General features: G+C 41.0%; 1 protein-coding gene across 1 annotated transcript in view; it reads left to right on the forward strand.

The window, feature by feature from the left end:
• Positions 1 to 19906, forward strand: part of nrip2 (nuclear receptor interacting protein 2) — a 76291-nt gene that overhangs the window by 42466 nt on the left and 13919 nt on the right. The window contains exons 3-4 of the mRNA XM_033614537.2: positions 7379 to 7461; positions 8055 to 8161. Of these exons, the coding sequence (XP_033470428.1) occupies positions 7379 to 7461; positions 8055 to 8161 (190 nt within the window). The remainder of the gene's footprint in view (positions 1 to 7378; positions 7462 to 8054; positions 8162 to 19906) is intronic.

Here is a 19906-nt window from a genome sequence, read left to right on the forward strand (position 1 = left end):
GCTGCAATCAATGAAGGCAAAAATACCTATTTAGGATTTATGAGTTTAGAAAAGGGGCATGACGGACAAGACTTAACTGAGATGTACTGAGTCTTTGTCCCTAGTTTGAGGTCTAGCACTTGATCCTACATTTCCCATAATTCAGCTAAATAGTGTTTAATTAGACCTGAGGGTGAAACTAAAGCAGGATTTATATTTGTGCTTAAGCTCTATGCAGACCCTACGCTGTAGCCTACGCAGGTGGCCTATGCTGTTGTGGCCATTTATACTTGTGCGGTGGTGTGTCACAAAACACTAGTTGGCGGCGGAGGTTTCTGTGAAGTTTAGTTGATTCAAAACACACATTAAACATGGCTTAATAGAGACAATTTCAAACACAAGTACACAAATCAGCTTCACTATAACTCACAGTATTCACAGACAAACACTTGTCTTTATCTGGACACATTTTCCCCACAAATACAACATGTATTAGCACAAGCCTATGGCATTTTACATTGTATAAATTAGCCTAGCAGCTAGCGGACTTTTCCTCTTCTTATATGAAGCCAGGGACAACAGCATTTAACAAAGGTAATGGCACATAATTTGGCTCCATTACAACTCACAAGGTTCACTGACAAAACAACTGTCTTATACTAAACACGTTTTCCAAACAAATCTAACATGCTAACGTTATTAGCACAAGCCTATGGCATTTTACATTGTATAAATTAGCCTAGCGATGAGCAGAGATTTCCTCTGCTCATATGAAGCCAGGATAAATCACACACAAGACTTAAAATGCTAGACGTCTAGTTACATTTCTGGGGAGGTGCACGTCAGATATGTAGCTACACCTGGCTTCTCCTCTGATACCCTTTGTTTCGCCAGAGTGTTTTGCTAACAATACGGAAAACCCTGCTGCAAGCTCATGGGATTGTTTTTTTTAGGTTTGTGATGTCACAAACCCTGGCTGAGAGAATCTGTGTTTTTGTTAGACTGCAGTGTTTCCCACAGATTTATAATCTAAAGAAAAAGCAGGTTGTTTAAAAGTTCTTTGAGTGGCAGCGGTGCTATAAAGCACCTCAACCCACACAAAGCGCCGCTGAACAACCCACATTTTTCTATGTTTAAAAACTTGAATAAATAATGAAAATGAGTTTCATTTTTTTAACCAAATTCTCCATTAAATCTAATCAAGGACAAAGACAGTAGATATATTGGTGCCAGTATTAAATACGTAACCTATATCCAGGGGGTAAAGGGCAAATATTTTTGTCATTCTCTTATTAGACAGAAATACAGCCCTGTACGCCACCAAGGACGAAGCCATTTTTTATCCTTGTAAGAAATCAATACAATGATCAAACAACTGCTACTCCCTGTGGTGTTAAAAGTATGTAGCACAGCTTCTGCGACTGTGACTGTATTTCAAATTAGTCGTCCACTTCAGCCTGCTCCGGGAGATTCAGCGTTTTCCCCTAATACTCATTGCGCTCTTCTCGGTTTTACCATCAACTTATTAAATGCAAAGTGTTCCTCAGTTACTCATTCGGCAGCTATTTTTAAACTTTAGGATTTTCTGCACCGTCGGGACTGAGACAAAGGAGCAGGTTTGTGGCCCTGCTGATAAGCCGATGTGCCTGTGAGGACAAAGGAGGCTGAGCTCAGTCTGTACAGAGTGTGAGGGATCAAAACAAGGCTCATGGAAACTGAACTTGTTTATGTCCAACGGGGGGAAAATATCCCGGGGTCAAGTGGATAAGGTATTGATTTATGACAGAGATGACGGGGAGAGAAAGATATACAGACAAGTTCTCGGAAACCAGGACGGGTGCTGGACAGTAAAAACCACAGTAAATGTTATAACATTTCAAAACATAAGGCAGCTATTTCTGACTTAAGTAGACTTTTAATAGAGACCTCTTAAGTAACCTCTCCTCCATTAGCATATTCAGGTTTTATTATTATTGGCGCCATTGTTGCAAAGACAACCAGATCTCTTTCGGTTTTCCTCAGACCAACAACACAGGACACTGCATTTTGTTTTCCACAGTTCATTTCTAGGGATAGTTACTGCAAAGAACTTCTATTTGGTTTAGGGAACAAAACTTTATGGTTATGGTTAGGAAAGATCATGCTTGACGCTAAGAAATACCCGGCTTTTAGTGGCACAAACACGGCTAGAAAGGAATCTGCGTGTCGCTAAAAGAACATCTGGCTTTGGGCTCCACAAACGCCACAATCAATGTTGTTGGTCTTGAACACCGGTCTCCTGGGTCAAAGTCTGGAGTTTGTTTTAGTCATATTCAGTTTTTCTTCATACTTTTATGTCTGAGGAAAATGTTGATTTCCCAACTGCTTCACCTTTTTCTTCTGTTATTACAGTTTTGTGTTTCCTGCATTACATATCCTGCTCGCTAGCTTGCTAAATTGTTAGCTTTGGTGGCTTTTAGACATCCATGTTGCTGTTGTCTGGCAGTAGTTTCATTTGAAGGTAGCATTTCCACTTTATACTTAGATTGTTTTACTTAAAAGGTAAAAATAAGTCTTGAGAAGAGTAACACCTGCATAATGTGTCCAAACTACAATTCTATTTAAACAGACAATGCTTTTATCCAATCAGGTCTTTTCCAGGTTAAATTGTAATAAAATGGTGGCCATATCCATATATTTATACAAGTAGGCAGATAGGTGCTCTGCTAACAGTTTAATTATCCAACCTGTGATAACAATTCAACAAGTATACAACAAAAACTCAATTAAAAGCACATATATCCCGAAGACGATACAGCGACCATATTAGCATTGTGACGATGCATTCTCCAGCTGATCCGGGAGGGTTTTTTAAGAGTTTATTTACCTTTAAAAAGTAGGAGTTCATCTTCTCTAGAGTTCATCTTTCGAGGTGATCACACCAGCTGTGCTATAGCAATCTGCAACTTCAAATGAATGTGGGCCTGGGGCGTAATGTGGGGGGCTAATGGCCACTTCTGAACTGGACCATTCCCATCTTTGAACTCAGCCTTCACTGTAATCTCAGCTACACACCGTCAACGTTTTGCGACTGCATCTTGCACAGTTGTGACACCACTGCTGGTAAAGTGCTGGTAGGGTTAGGTAGCCCGGCTGTCATGGCCGGTAATCACCAAAATTAAAGATACATGCATTTCACTGGACAGGAAGGGTATGAAAAATTGTAATCTGAGAAGTAACTAAAGCTGTCAGATAAGTATAGTGAAGTAAAAGTATCTCTGAGATGGAACAGAGTAGAAGAATAAAAGTTGGATAAAAGTACCTTGAATTTGTTCTTAAGTATAACATTTGCAAATATTAAAATAAATCTCATGTTTTTGTCTGCTCTGTAATTGTGGTTTGGAGCCAGTGTGCAGTCGTCCTGCCTTTTATTAATACTGACTTCCAACAACTTTGCACTCACATGTGGAGTGAATATAACTGTGCTCCATTCTGCGTGTTTAAAATTATTGCATTTTCAAAAATCCACCCGTCCCTATTAACTTTCTCCTGACATTAGTATTCATAGCTCGTCAAGGTCTGCCTGCGAGGACTTAAACCATTTCATAAATATATCACAACTTCACTAAAATACCAAGAACGCTGCTGATTCTTGAGCTGCAGTTTCTCTGAAAGAAAAATCATAAAAGCAGAATAACAATGAAGGAGCGCAGAGGACTGCAGCTGGGATTGATTTGCTTTGATAATGGAAAATATCTAATTTATACATGGTGTGAAACACAGCTATCAGTGCGGGGGTGGTTCCAGCATACTGCTTATCTTATATGCATGCGGAGCCACCATATGTCATGAATGAATTCTTTGTTCTACCCACAAACATATCTGTACTCATGCACACGTTGCATTCATCAGCTGAGAGGATGCTGAATAGAAAAAAGCCATTACAGACAACAGTTCCTATAAACCATCACAATCTGCTGCACTGTAGAGTTTCCTCTGCCTCCCATGCAACATGTCTCAGTGACATGAAGTGCCCCGCAGGCAACAGACAACTGAGAGATGCAGAAGAAGAGAAATGACAGTGGAGATTAGGACAAGCTGCCTGTTAGTGTTACTACTGTGAAACTCCAGCTGGAGTGATGGGAGACGTCTGATTAAGGAATAGACGTTTTGTCAATACACTTATTTGTTTTTTTAAGCGAAAAGTTAGCTAAGATGATAACGCTCTCATCTGTCTGTTAGACATGAAGCTACAGCCTGGAGACGTTAGCTTAGCTTAGCATAAAGACTGGATCCATCAAGGGGAAAAAGAGTGCTCCAGGGATGACATTTCCCTGTAGGCCTACACAGAGGTTAGCATCACCCTGGTTCCCTCGACAAAATGTCTTTGGGAGTTCTTAATTGGATTTTGGATTATTGCAGAAAATAAGCTCTGTGGCAAACAAATGTTTATGACACTCGCACGTTTTGTTCAACAAGATAATCTGCACTAATGAACATCACTTTCACGTGTTCTGAAGCCGACGTGCAATCACCATAAGTAAAAAGCTAACATTAGGCGATAAACAAACTGCACCACCTTAGCTTGACTTCACATCCATACCACATGTAGGCTGTAACCATCTTCAACGTGATGATGTTCTACTGTCTCATTCAGCCACTTGTTAGCAACCACTTTTTTTAAAACATATAATTGCTTCAAAATTCACGGGTGGAGTATTTACTGACGTATTTTATGTCGTAGAACAAAACATGAAAGTCTCTTAAACTTGTGTTAACTACAGACATTATTTCAGGCATCTGACCAAAAACGTATACAAACAACTCATTGACTTCAAGACAAGGGAACTGGAAGCAGTAAAATGCTAACTCGCTTCTGGGTTTTGGGCTAATTCCCGGGACACTGTACAGTTAGCAGTTTTTACGCTTTAGCTAAGATTAAATAAACAATATATAGTGTGCTAATTAGTGAGCTGTAGAGATGCTGGTGTTTTTCTAAACTTTGAGCCAAACCAGGCTAGCTGTTCTGTTAGCTACAGTAAGCTAAGTTAAGCTAAGCCAATGGTGTGCTCTTTAGGAAATTTATCGGGAACCTCAACTGGAAAGCCCCCTGAAGTTGGATTTCCGACTCAGAAATTCGGAGGAACTTAACCAAACTCCGACCTACTGGAACATGGTCAACTGGGGTGCAACGTCTATCCAAGCGCTAATTTCTGAAGCAAATAGAACACAGCACATCTGTCTCCTGTAGCTTTACATTTGACTGACAAACATGAGAATGATATTAATCTTCTCTTGGCAATGAAAAGTCACTAAGTGTATTTTCCAAAATGTCGACTGTGACTTTAATAATTGCTTATTCTTGGCCATGTTGAGGCAGTGGAAACAAGGTGATATGTCAAAGTTGTTGGCATACAGTTGCTAATATATATCCAGCAGATATAAAGCAACTTCAGCATTCATTTGGAGTCATGTTTGTGTTCACCTGTGGATGAATGTCCAATATTCACTCTCTTTTTGCTTTGTTTTTGGTCTCCACCAACTCCTGAGGAAAATATCTCTCTTTAGCTTCTGAATGCTCCACTGTGTTCACCAGCTAGTTGCTTATTGTATCTGTCTGCTGTTTGCTGCTGAGCACAGTGTACCGTAGTGTTTTTATGGGCCCCCAGAAGGTGCACTGGGCTTTGAAACCAGTTTTTTATGGTGTCTTAAAGGGAAATTTCGGTTTATTTCAACCTGTCTCCTATCATCCTAAATTTGTTTCAAGTGACTAGTGACATAAAAATAATAGTTAGCATGTTAGCCGTTAGGGCGGCACGGTGGTGTGGTGGTTAGCACTGTCACCTCACAGCAAGAGGGTTGCCGGTTCGATCCCGGGTGTGGGATCCCTTCTGTGCGGAGTTTGCATGTTCTCCCCGTGTCAGCGTAGGTTCTCTCCGGGCACTCTGGCTTCCTCCCACAGTCCAAAGACATGCAGATTGGGGACTAGGTTAATTGATAACTCTAAATTGTCCGTAGATGTGAATGTGAGCGTGAATGGTTGTTGGTTGGCTGTGATAGTCTGGCGACCTGTCCAGGGTGTACCCTGCCTCTCACCCGATGTCAGCTGGGATAGGCTCCAGCCCCCCCGCGACCCTCAAGAGGATGAAGCGGTTAGAAGATGAATGAATGAATGAATGTTAGCCGTTAGCCTAGATACAGCCGGGGCGCATAGTAGCGTCAGACCTGTTAAAACGTAAGTGAACGGGCATACTTCAAGTGCAAAGTTAGTCCACTAAACAAGCTTTTTTTCCACAAAGACCGCCTCATATCGTTAGGATAAATGTCAGAGAACATATAGAAACCTGCCATGTTTGTTGCCACGTTTGTTTACCTTTTTAGCTCTGCTTTCCAAAGCGCGGCCGAAATATATCTCACCAGCTCTAGATAAAGCCCAGCTGGATACTAACGTTACTCCAGGTGGAGGTGTCTCGTCCTGGAGCTGGCCTACAAATAAACATCATCCCTGCAGCAATTTATGAACTCAAAGATTTAACAAACCTCCATAGAGCTGAGGGAACTGCAGGCAAATTACTTTATCTGTTAATCTGTCAGCACAGGCAAGTGACTCCTCTCACAATTTGTCAAATGAGCCAACATATTATAAAAAATATTAATTATAGCTGCTTTAAAGATAATAAATAACCATTAAGTGCAGTACAGTGAGCTCTGAGGTTGTATAATGAATCATGTGGCTTGCCATAGATCACTTTACTCATCAGTGTGGAGTTGTTTGGTTGACTAATGAGTTAAATGCACATATGACTCACTTGGTTAATAATTCATGCTCTGGTGATGCTTTCATTAAGTCTGAAAAATCAAAGTGCACTCAACAAACTGAAGAATCAGCATCTTGACAGGAAACAGAGTCAGCAACGTGAACTGAACAGGCCAGTTAATAATCGAATAAACAACTCATGATCTGTAATGAGATACAGAATGTACTTGATGGTTTATTTTTTAACTTAACCGTGAGGCTGTTGGACCAAACGCCTGCAGCATTTAACAGACAAGTTGTGATTTCAGACTCCAACACAGAATCAATACAGATTGGGTTACAAACACAAAATAACATTTGACTCGAGCAAACGCTCTAAAAACAAGAGCTAGCTTGAAGATGCTCCCCCGATGGGAGATTTGTTTTGTTTGTGCAAAGTTGATTAACAGTCAACTTTGCAGTTTGGCAAATTCAGTGGCGCGTGGGAGCCGAATGGATTTGGATTCTTTCAAAAGAAAAAAGAGATCAGTGGTTTCTGAAAGGCTCCCCGGAGTTGTGTTAATGTGCTGTTGTGACTGGTTGTTTCCCGGTGTGCTGCAGTGCCATACTGAAGTTGAAAAATCACACTGTGACACCAAAACCTCCCCTCTGTGTTCTCCATAGTGCTGCGAGACTGAAGTCAAGGCATCCATCAACACCAGCAGCCAACATAACCACATCTCCAGCTCCTGCTGCCAGAGGCTGGGGTAAGAAATGACCTGCACTTTACTACAAACACACTCACCACACATTTATCATCTGTCATCTTTTGAGTGCTTTGACAATCAAATCAACCAGAACGCTGATAAAAGAACAGTGAAAGTAAAATCAAGAAAAAGTCTAAAGATAACAGCAGAAATATTAAAAGAACTGGCTGAAAAGGAGAGCTTAAATAACGACAGCCTGTAAGCTCTTCAGGTAGGTTTTCCCAGATCCTTATAGACCAGACATCACCTTCAATTTTAAGGAAAGATATTAAAATGCCAAATAAAGCTCAGTCTCCAGATCAGAGTCTGTGCACTGGCTTAAGAGGATGGGACATTTTGTTCTCATCTTAATTTCAAATCAGCTTTAAATAGGTAACAGACAAACAGTAAACGTTGGTGCACTGTTTGTCTTCAAAATGCAAGTTAATAAAACCCCAGCTGCACAATCTTTTGACTGACGTTTTAATAAAAAGCTCAGAGTGACACATGATGAGAGGATCTATTTCTGGGAGACAGCTACGGTATAAAATGAAATTAAATGTTCCAAAAAGTGTTTGGTTTGAACGACTGAGGAGATTGTTTTGTGTTATTAGACTGGTACCCGGTCAGGACAGTTCACCCTGCGGTGGGAGCAGCTCGGTGACGGGTCTGCAGCTGCAGCTGGGCCGACAGACGGTCCAGTGTTCAGCCTATGTCAAAGGTAAGAATGTTAGATCGCAGTGTAAGAGTGCTGAGGCAGTGAAATTTAGTTAAACTATTTGAATGATTTGGATTTCTGAAGGCACAGACACACCAAATTGATCTCAAAGTGACAAACTGTTGTGTCACCTCATGTTGCCTGTGTCTCAGTCAAAAAGTTGCGCTTGAACACACCGCAAAGACTACAGCCACAGGACTACAAGAAATAACTCTCCATACCAGCAGGTGGTGGTAATCTGTACTCATCACTCACAAAGGTCAACCAGTAGACTTACAGGGCGAATTCAAGATGCTAGTTAACCAGTTCGCACATTAACAACACAATTCGATGTTGAAAGAACAAATGATATTTACCGTGCGCTAACGAACAGATTTCTCTTGCCAACTGGCTCCACCAGCTCCAATGCTGAATCAACATGCTGAATCAGCCAAAAAACAGCAGACAAGGGCCGACTAGTGCCAACGGTGCAGGACACATTGCAAAAAGATGCTCACCAACGGCCTCACATTGTCCGACAGCCAACTGTTAGCCAGGTGTTTCAGGAGCCTTAGGCACAGTGATACTGCTGATGTTTAGCAGGTATGATGTTTAAATGTCCACCACTGTAGTTTAGCGTGTTAGCATGCTAACATTTGCTAATATGGGGTAACCTCTAGCTCACCTGGTAGAGTGTACGCTCCATTTAGGCTGAGTCCTGCATCAGTCCAGGATCAATTCCAGCCTGTGGCCTCTTGCCATGGTCATGCCCTTTACAGTCATTCTCAAACTGTCCTATCATAAACACAAAAAATGTGCAGTGGTGTAGTGGAGGGTATACCCACATCTTTTTTCTGACCAATTACAGCATACCTGCCTATCAGTCAAAAAGGCATGAGACTATATAGGAGAGTATGCCTACTTCCTTCTAAGTAACCGACCCATCTACCAAGTAGCCACCTCATTAGCCACCAGTACACCACTGACTGTGTGTACGAATCAGCGGTGCAGGACACACCACAAAAACCAGGACAACGGCCTGACATTGACCGACAGCTGAGTGTGTGGCCTGGTGTTTCAAGTTAAGCAGATCAAATGTAACTGTCCACCATCTTAGTATAGCGTGTTAGCATGCTAACATTTGCTAATGGGGGTGACCTCTTACCTGGTGGAGTGTCTGGGTTCGATTCCAATCTGTGGCCCTTTGCCATGGACCTCCCCCTTCTCTCTGCCCCCTGTCTGTCATTCTCAAGCTGTCCTATAATAAAGGCAAAAAGCCCAAAAAATTATCTTTAACATTGCTAATAGGCACAAAAAAACAACTGACGCTGATGGTAATGTCATAAGTTTTGCAGATATTCCGTCATAAACCAAAGTGCTGGACAAGTTAAAACCAACTTTTGAAAGAGTGATAGTACTAAATGAGAAGTCATGGTGTCACTGAGGCAAATTAGATTTCATCCTGAGGGAAATACGGACATGAATTTTCTGGCAATCCATCCAACAGTTGTAAACTGTTGTAACAGTTGGTAAAAACCATAAATGTGAACCAGAGTCCGACCCTGCAGGTAACCAACCAATAGCCTGTTACGGGGAAACAAAAGTATATACATTCACAGACACGGGTCAAAATGAACCAAATGTGGAGTGGGCAGGAGGTGATTAGAAAAATATTCATAAGTGCCTGAGCTGACTGTGTGGACGCTCAGCAGGTTCTGCCTGATCTGACAATCTGACTTCCGACGAAACATTATATGAGCTGAGGATGCAGCTGACTTTCGTAATAGGGGCAGTTACTTTTGATATGTGCACGGATAATTACCACTAAATCAGTAATCTTTGTGTCACTTTGCATCACATCAACAAGTGGGAGCTGACTGATTGAGTGCTTTGCACATCTGAATAAGACAAGTAAAACAGTGCGTTGAGTCACGGCTCTGGATTTGACATGGAGATAATTACGTGTAATGGGACGGCGGGTGCCGGTTTGCAAAACTTGAGCTGTGCAGGACTTAGAGGTCAACCTTATAGTAGTGCCAGAGGAAAAGTCACGAAATTAACAAAGTCAGTGGGATTGATTGTCTGCATACCATGGCAATCCATCCAATACTTGTTAAGCTGCTGCTAAAGCGTCTCAATGTTTTTTACCTCCAGGTACATTTGAGTCATCACAAATGGTGCTGTTTATTTCCCAGTTGTCACAACACCCTGACCATACGCATAAATGCAGCTGCAACTCTGGTAGAAAAACACGAGTTCACCTGCTGTGTCACTTCTGCAGAGCTTTAATTAATGACATTTTGAGTTGGATATGTGCTCGTCTCGGTGCTTAACATGCAGGCAGCACATCCAACCTTGTCCTCTTAAAGCACCCGAGCAAAAATTACCATTAAATTACAGCAGGTTGACAAGAATATGTTAAAACGATAATTAACAATATTTGTAGGCAAACTGAATGTCTGTTTTACTTATTTTCTCCACTTTATATTTCCAATCCAGCACAATAATGTTGTTTGCACTTTTTATGAAAGCTTTTACATCTGCTGTACTAAGAGCTGCCAAATCCCTCAGTGCAGAAAATGAACAAGTGGGAAGATAATTATCATGAGCAGCAACTGTCATTGTGGCTGAACAAAGACGGAGCGTTGCCAACAGGAGCCCAACTCCATAAATCCAACTACTGAAGACACTTTACTGAGAAAGTTTGTTTGATTGATCTTGTTTTTATAGATTCCTATGACAGATTTTGGAGATAAGTGGTCACCGATGCAGCGTGTTATTCACCGCAGGCGCTGTTCGAAAGAGAAACAACTACAGATAATAAATAAAAGATCTGAAAGAAGAAGAGGACAAAGTACATCTGCTTAGTTTATTTTTGTCACTAAGTTGCTTTCCTTTCAAGGACAGTTTTTCCTGACTTGGATGTGATGCTCAGTATAAACTCCTTCATGGATGTTTAGAGCAGCAAGAATAAAGGCTTTCATGAAGAAGCACCAGAGATGTGCCTGTGCACCAGTTTTACCGTAACCATTATCACCGTGACTATCACCTGACAGCAACCTTCAATAGTGGTTTTATTTTGAAAGGCTACAAGGATGCAGCCACTGAAGGGCCACAGAACCACGATGCTCGTCTGTCTGCCTTTAGCTACTCTAGACTTGCTATGCTAATATTAGCTAGTCAACCTACTGAGAATAGCGCAACCTAGCGCAAGGTCAACAGTCAATCACTGTTATGTTCTCAGTCTGATACACACACCTGATATGACTTGGTTGGAAACGTGCTTTCCTCCCAAGGTCTCGCTACATGCGTTCGCTTTGCTAAACGCAGTGAAAAGGCGTCATGGTGCGACCTACTGAAACAATGGGTTCCAGAGGCAGTGGTTGTCACATTTTGAGCTGGGCTGGTTGCTAGCTTCAGCATGCAGCACAGCACTGTTCCTTCAGTTCAATCAGCTTAGACTTCAGGAGCAGCAGTGCGAGATCACCGGAGGTGTGCTATGGCTGCGTTTATGCTTTGCTTGTTGCAGACTGCTTTCCAATTGCCAGTAGACCAGAGCTGTGTACATGGCTCTGAAGCAGATGTGCATGCCTTTCTGATATATTTTTTACTAATGTGTCATATTCGACATCAGCAACAGGCCGGAAAACAGGTAAGTAAATGGTAGAAAGCAGCACAGAGGCCTGTGAAAATGTTGTTTATATATATATATATATATATATATATATGTACAGTACAGGCCAAAAGTTTGGACACACCTTCTCATTCAATGCGTTTTCTTTATTTTCATGACTATTTACATTGTAGATTCTCACTGAAGGCATCAAAACTATGAATGAACAAATGTGGAGTTATGTACTTAACAAAAAAAGGTGAAATAACTGAAAACATGTTTTATATTCTAGTTTCTTCAAAATAGCCACCCTTTGCTCTGATTACTGCTTTGCACACTCTTGGCATTCTCTCCATGAGCTTCAAGAGGTAGTCACCTGAAATGGTTTCCACTTCACAGGTGTGCCTTATCAGGGTTAATTAGTGGAATTTCTTGCTTTATCAATGGGGTTGGGACCATCAGTTGTGTTGTGCAGAAGTCAGGTTAATACACAGCCGACAGCCCTATTGGACAACTGTTAAAATTCATATTATGGCAAGAACCAATCAGCTAACTAAAGAAAAACCAGTGGCCATCATTACTTTAAGAAATGAAGGTCAGTCAGTCCGGAAAATTGCAAAAACTTTAAATGTGTCCCCAAGTGGAGTCGCAAAAACCATCAAGCGCTACAACGAAACTGGCACACATGAGGACCGACCCAGGAAAGGAAGACCAAGAGTCACCTCTGCTTCTGAGGATAAGTTCATCCGAGTCACCAGCCTCAGAAATGGCAAGTTAACAGCAGCTCAGATCAGAGACCAGATGAATGCCACACAGAGTTCTAGCAGCAGACCCATCTCTAGAACAACTGTTAAGAGGAGACTGCGCCAATCAGGCCTTCATGGTCAAATAGCTGCTAGGAAACCACTGCTAAGGAGAGGCAACAAGCAGAAGAGATTTGTTTGGGCCAAGAAACACAAGGAATGGACATTAGACCAGTGGAAATCTGTGCTTTGGTCTGATGAGTCCAAATTTGAGATCTTTGGTTCCAACCGCCGTGTCTTTGTGAGACGCAGAAAAGGTGAACAGATGGATTCCACATGCCTGGTTCCCACTGTGAAGCATGGAGGAGGAGGTGTGATGGTGTGGGGGTGTTTTGCTGGTGACACTGTTGGGGATTTATTCAAAATTGAAGGCACACTGAACCAGCATGGCTACCACAGCATCCTGCAGCGACATGCCATCCCATCCGGTTTGCGTTTAGTTGGACGATCATTTACTTTTCAACAGGACAATGACCCCAAACACACCTCCAGGCTGTGTAAGGGCTATTTGACCAAGAAGGAGAGTGATGGAGTGCTGCGGCAGATGACCTGGCCTCCACAGTCACCGGACCTGAACCCAATCGAGATGGTTTGGGGTGAGCTGGACCGCAGAGTGAAGGCAAAGGGGCCAACAAGTGCTAAACACCTCTGGGAACTCCTTCAAGACTGTTGGAAAACCATTTCAGGTGACTACCTCTTGAAGCTCATGGAGAGAATGCCAAGAGTGTGCAAAGCAGTAATCAGAGCAAAGGGTGGCTATTTTGAAGAAACTAGAATATAAAACATGTTTTCAGTTATTTCACCTTTTTTTGTTAAGTACATAACTCCACATGTGTTCATTCATAGTTTTGATGCCTTCAGTGAGAATCTACAATGTAAATAGTCATGAAAATAAAGAAAACGCATTGAATGAGAAGGTGTGTCCAAACTTTTGGCCTGTACTGTATATATATATATATCTTATTATTCAGTCTCTCTTTCAAACTGGGTGCAGACTAATTCAGCCTGACAAGTAAGCAGAGTGCTGAATTGGAAGTTAGCCTCTTGGCTGGTGGATGTCTCGAGTGCCCCTGCTCTATGGGCCAATGGATAGGGAAGATCTGGGTAGTATTATACCGGAGTAAAACTTTTTTTGGCCTTATGTGCCACTGAGCAACTTTCACTGTAATTAAATGGGGCCCCGCCTCCAACGCTTTATCCAGTTCTTTTTATACATCCATGATGTGAAGGGGCCTTTATCATTACCTCCGCCAAGGAGGTTGTTTTCGCCGGCTTTGGTCTGTTTGTTTGTCTGCAAAATAACTGAAAAAGTTATGAACGGACTTTGATGAAACTTTCAGGATAGGAGGATAATGGGACAAGGAACAGATGATAAAAATTTTGGTGGTGATCGGTTGAAGCAAAGTGGATAAAATGATAAAGTCTATGGTCTTACAGCCTCAGCAGCAATTCTAATTTCTAAAGCCGGTGAAAATAGCGCCATCTGGTGGCCGGACAGCACGTCTTGTTCTACTAAATGTTGTAATTAAAGTTGAAATTAATGTTCTGTGTTGGAAAAAAAAGGGGGCCTGATCTTGTGGGAGTATAACGTTGTTTTTTTTTAAATGTTCAAGTCTGTGTTTTCTTTTGTAGACTGCTCTGAGTTTGAGAAAAAAAAATCAAGCTGATGGATCAAAACAGCTATGTTTTAAATGACAATTTCTACGCTTTTAATTTGAAGGCCAACCCGTCTACTTTCCTGTTCTGTTAATTTCATGAAACCTTCAGGTTCAGACTGACGGTGACTGTCGCGTGCTGTTGGTGCCAGAAAGTTCCTTTTGGTCCAAAAAAAGATCGTGTGAACAGGATGACTTACGCAGTCATGAAAAACTTGACAACATCTGCTCAGCAGTCAGCCAGACTGATCACTGACACACTCTAAGAAAAAATGAATTGATCAAATATTTTGAATTCTTGTATATAGTCTATTGTTTTTCTTTTGAAACAGAACCATGCTACAAAGGGTGATCTCAGAAAAACATAGTTCAAGTATCAAAAGCAAACTTTCATGCTAAAAAACTGCTTTTCACATTAAAATGAAACAAAAGATCAGTCTTTTCTCTGTATTTTCTACACAAAACCTTTAACCTGAGTGAAACTGAATCAACAGAAGTTCAGCCTGACTTGAATATTTACAGCTATGACAGATAATGACAGGAAACATAAGATCAATTTTGTTTTTATTAATTGATGTAATTGTTGTGATCGAATTGTAAAACATGAAACCAATTAGCTTTTGCTGCATGGCTGCATGCAGGTTGTAGCGGGTGGCAGCTTGTGTCTGGCAGGTTGCAGCTTGTGTCTCGTGGGTGGTAGTGGGTGGTCGTCGGGGAGTGGCCAGTGGCTGAGCAGCAGCCTCTTCTTCTTACTGCTGGCCCCAGGCCTTTACCTCAATCACCTGGTTGCGTGGTCTGTCAGCCTGGGGCAACCAGATTCGCCTGGCCATGTGTGGGCGGACAAGCTCCTTCCCAAGGATGTCAATGAAAAGCCTCCTGCGGTGTGTCTTCCTTACTTCCCATTTTGGGTTTAGAGCCGTCCAAACAAGGAAGCCGTTCCAGCAGGAGATGTCCAATATTCAGGATAAGACAGCCACTGGCCACCTCCTTGTCTGCCTGCGGCATGTGTAGGTGCCGATAACCTGCATGATAAAAATTCATTCATATATTCAAATGGGCTGCAAACTAATATCCCCGAAAAGGTACAATAAAGACAGTATACTCATGAGTAAAGCATACCATGTCCAGGTTATCCACCGCTCCCTTGCACCGATTATAGTCTTTAGTCCTATAGTCTATAGGTTTCTTGTGCTCTTCCTCGCTCACCACTGGCTGCCGGTGCCTTGTACTGAGGAGCACCACCAGCTTTCGATCCTTAGGCATGTAGGAGCAGACCATCGTGTCTTTGGTGAATCCAGAGATGGTGAACAGCACCTCCCTTTCCCTCATCTGCAGGAGCTGTGGTGGGAGCTCTGGCTTGGTTTTACGGATTGTGCCAACGAGGGCCATCCCCCTCTTTAGCAGCTGCTGCCCCAGGTCACGAGACGTGAAGTTGTCGGCAGTCACGGTTCCCCTAAGGCCCACCGTCAGCTCCATCACCACGCGCTTCCCTAGGCCCACCTGAATGAAAACAAAGAGAAAGAAAGATTAAAGGAATGTTGAGACTGTGTGGCGAAATGTGAAGTTGCAATAAGCTCTGCATTTTCTCTGTGTAAACCAATTTTTACCTAAGAATTTTGATCTATAAAATGCTTACCTCACGTTTTGCTGTTGGGGATGGTTTCCCCAGATAAATCTGAAGATTCCAGCAGTAAGATGTAAAGCACTCACAGAGGACCCACATCTTCAATCCATATCTAAATGAGTGAGTGAGAGAATGAATCAATAAATGAATGACAATCGTAATTTCAAATGATAAATATGATAAGGCCTATCAAATGGAGGCTAAATATAAAATCATAAAAGCCAATATAATGCAATGATGATAATTAGATAAAAATAAATGTTACTTGTCTGGCTTTGAAGGCATGTACTGCCATGTACTGTACTGTAACCTGGGGACACAGAGAATGCAGATGAATTTTAGCACTCTAGCTAATTCTGTCTATTGTCACTGTCAAATAAAGTACATGCAATACAACAGAATACAGTAAAATACAATACAGTACTAACCAATCAGCATCTCGTCCACACAGACCTCTGAACAAGGTGCCCACATCTTTTGCACAGCGGAGACCCAGATGTCCCAGACTTCTCTGATTGGTCCCAATTTGTCATGGTCCCGCCGAAAGTGTGCCGCTCATGTTTCACGGTCATCGAACCTAATCGATTAATAATAATAACAATGTCACAACACATCCCTTTATCCACCTAGACGAAATGAATGGATAAACGCATGTATACATCTATTTTTAATTCGATTTTTAAAAACTATTTATTAATATATTCATTTATAAAAAATAATTTATCTGACATGAAATTAAATTATAATTGAATGACTCAATATAATAAATGAAAATCCAACTTAGCATCCTGGATATGATGTTGAACCTCTTCCTCGACATTACTGCCGGGAAGATATCCCTGCCATCCTTGATCCAGAGGCTCAGGGTGTTTTCACCACGTGATTTGTACACACCAGCCAAGAGAAGGCCGATGAAGGCCTGCATCTCCAGTTTGCACGCAGGTGTCCATTTCTGCAAGAGCCGATGGCCCTGTACATAGAGATGAAAACAGTATGAAAATTTCATAAATTATTATGAACACAAGTATTACACTCATCAATATTATCTCAGTATTGTTAAATTATGCTGAAAATGTTATCTAAGGAGTGTAATAGTTTCTACTTTACCTGCAGATTTGTCATGTTGACCACGATGTCATAGATTTCCTCAGTGAAAAACAGATGAAATGTGCTAATTGTTGATGTGCTAATTACTGCACATAAGTAAATATTATGAACAATACAAAAGTAAAATATTATGTACAGTATAAAAGTAAATATGAACAGTGTAAAATGAATTATGAACAGTATAAAAGTAAATATTATGAACAGTACAAAAGTAAATATTATGAACAGTATAAAAGTAAATATGAACAGTGTAAAACTAATTATGTACAGTATAAAAGTAAATATTATGAACAGTATAAAAGTGAATTTATGAACAGTATAAAAGTAAATATTATGAACAGTACAAAAGTAAATATTATGAACAGTATAAAAGTAAATATGAACAGTGTAAAATAAATTATGAACAGTATAAAAGTAAACATTATGAACAGTATAGAAGTAAATATTATGAACAGTGTAAAAGTAAATATTATGAACAGTATAGAAGTAAATATGAACAGTGTAAAATGAATTATGAACAGTATAAAAGTTATTATGAACAGTATAAAAGTGAATTTATGAACAGTACAAAAGTAAATATGAACAGTGTAAAACTAATTATGAACAGTATAGAAGTAAATATTATGAACAGTATAGAAGTAAATATGAACAGTGTAAAACGAATTATGAACAGTATTAAAGTTATTATGAACGGTATAAAAATATATATTAATAGTACAATTAAAATACACTGAACAAAAATATAAACGCAACACTTTTGTGAGGCTGGTTGGATGTACTGTCAAATTGTCTGAAACGCCTTTGGAGACGGCTTATGGTTGAGAAATGAACATTCAATTCACGGGCAACAGCTCTGGTGGACATTCCTGCAGTCAGCATGCCAATTGCACGCTCCCTCAAAACTTGCAACATCTGTGGCATTGTGCTGTGTGATAAAACTGAACATTTTAGAGTGGCCTTTTATTGTGGCCAGCCTAAGGCACACCTGTGCAATAATCATGCTGTCTAATCAGCATCTTGATATGCCACACCTGTGAGGTGGGATGGATTATCTCGACAAAGGAGAAGTGCTCACTAACACAGATTTAGACAGATTTGTGAACAATATTTGAGGGAAATGGTCTTTTGTGTGTATAGAAAATGTTTTAGATCTTTGAGTTCAGCTCATGAAAAATGGGAGCAAAAACAAAAGTGTTGTGTTTATATTTTTGTTCAGTGTATTAATAGTGCAATTAAAATATAAACAAATCAACCATCACATAAACAGGAACCTGTGTGATGAAAATATTGCACATAACAGCCAAGCCAACGTGAACTTATTGTCTGGCATTTTTTCGATAAGGCGCTCAAACAGGTTTAGGAATCGCTCTGTTTTTGCCTCACTCTCCTCATGGCGTTTCTGCTCCTTTGCACTTTCTGCAATAAGAAAATCCACTATAGGATTTGTCTTCCTCTTCGGGACGCTCTAAAACTAAAGCGAGCGCAACCGCAAGGAGGCAGGGATCATTTCATTGGTCAACAGTGAATCTGGCATTCTATTGGTTGGGTGATTTTGACAGGGTTGTTACACAAAATAATCCAAGCGCAGGGCAGAAATCTAAGAGCAGAAATTCCGCAAGCGCACAGAAACAGTTTGAGCACGAGGAAGCCGAAGCTCGAGCAGGAAATCTGTGCGAGCAACATGGTATCTGAGTGCGAGCAACATGGTATCTGAGTGCGAGCACACAGTTTGAGCAGAAAGTAGATCCAAGCGCAAGCAGAGTCTATTTGTGTGCGAGGGCACCAAGCAGACCAAGACCAAGCAGAGCAGCAGACTCACTATTGTTCTTTCACTGTAAGTGGCAAAACTGCAAAACTTACAACTCCACTTCATCCACAGTAGCCAAACTTCAACGAATGGACCAGCAGCACCTAAAACACACAACATACATTATTAGAGTATGGTATAAAAGCCTTAGTCATGTGAACTAGAAACATGAGCAAAAACATTACAAGGATAGTTCAGTTTTTTTGAAGTGGGGTTGTATGAGATTCTAATAGCCACCAAGTGTATTAGCGACAGTAGACAACTTTCTGCTCTCCCCCAGTACGTCATACCAGCGCACAGTGCCACACGTGACACACACAACAGCGTATTTTCACTGCCTACAAGACGCCCCATCTCAAAATAAAATACTAGTTTAAGTGTACACTTATATATCATTTTGTTTTAGTGCATCAACTGGTCAGACAAAAAGTAGTTTATCTGGAACTAACCAACTCACGTAGCATACTCAGTGGTCATTTATACATCATACAACCACACTTCAAAAAAACTGAACTATCCCTTTAAACTGGTTAGGGTTGAAAAGGAGAAAAAGGTGTGAGCATATTCATGGTATTCTATTCTCAAATGACTTTGCTTAGTAGCATAACTACATTTCTTTACTCCCGTTTATCACAGCCAGAAATAGCCAAAATGGCGCCAGTCACCTTCCTCCAGATGTCTCAAGTCGGAAAGATAAGGTCAAGCTGAACTTAAAGTCTAACGTCACACGGATAACGTTGCTTAATGTTAAAAGAAACAAAATAAAAGTAGTTCAACAGATAATGTTAAAGGAGCTATATGTAAGAAATCTAAAGCAAATAGTCGTAAAATCCTCCTAATATGTCACAGAGACTAAGGAATAACGTTCATATAACATACTGATCTCACCGACAACAATAGTACAGCCAGAATATTCGCATTTAAAAATTTTTTTTACAATCCGCAACACAATTTGTGTTTTGGCCTGTTGCGCCACCCACCGCCGTCTACCAGTCACGCAGTCAGTAGAGTCTCAGCATCAGTTACAGTTACGACTGAGCTACAGCAGCACGGCAAGCAGCATTAGCAGTGTCCCAGTACATAGCATTAGCAGTCTCCTCAGCTGTATCCTGGCAGCAGCGTTAGCAGCAGTTTTCCAGCGGACTTGCTTGAACGGTCCG

This window comes from Epinephelus lanceolatus, chromosome 23 (assembly GCF_041903045.1).
Source record: "Epinephelus lanceolatus isolate andai-2023 chromosome 23, ASM4190304v1, whole genome shotgun sequence".
In the NCBI taxonomy this organism is placed as follows: domain Eukaryota; kingdom Metazoa; phylum Chordata; class Actinopteri; order Perciformes; family Serranidae; genus Epinephelus; species Epinephelus lanceolatus.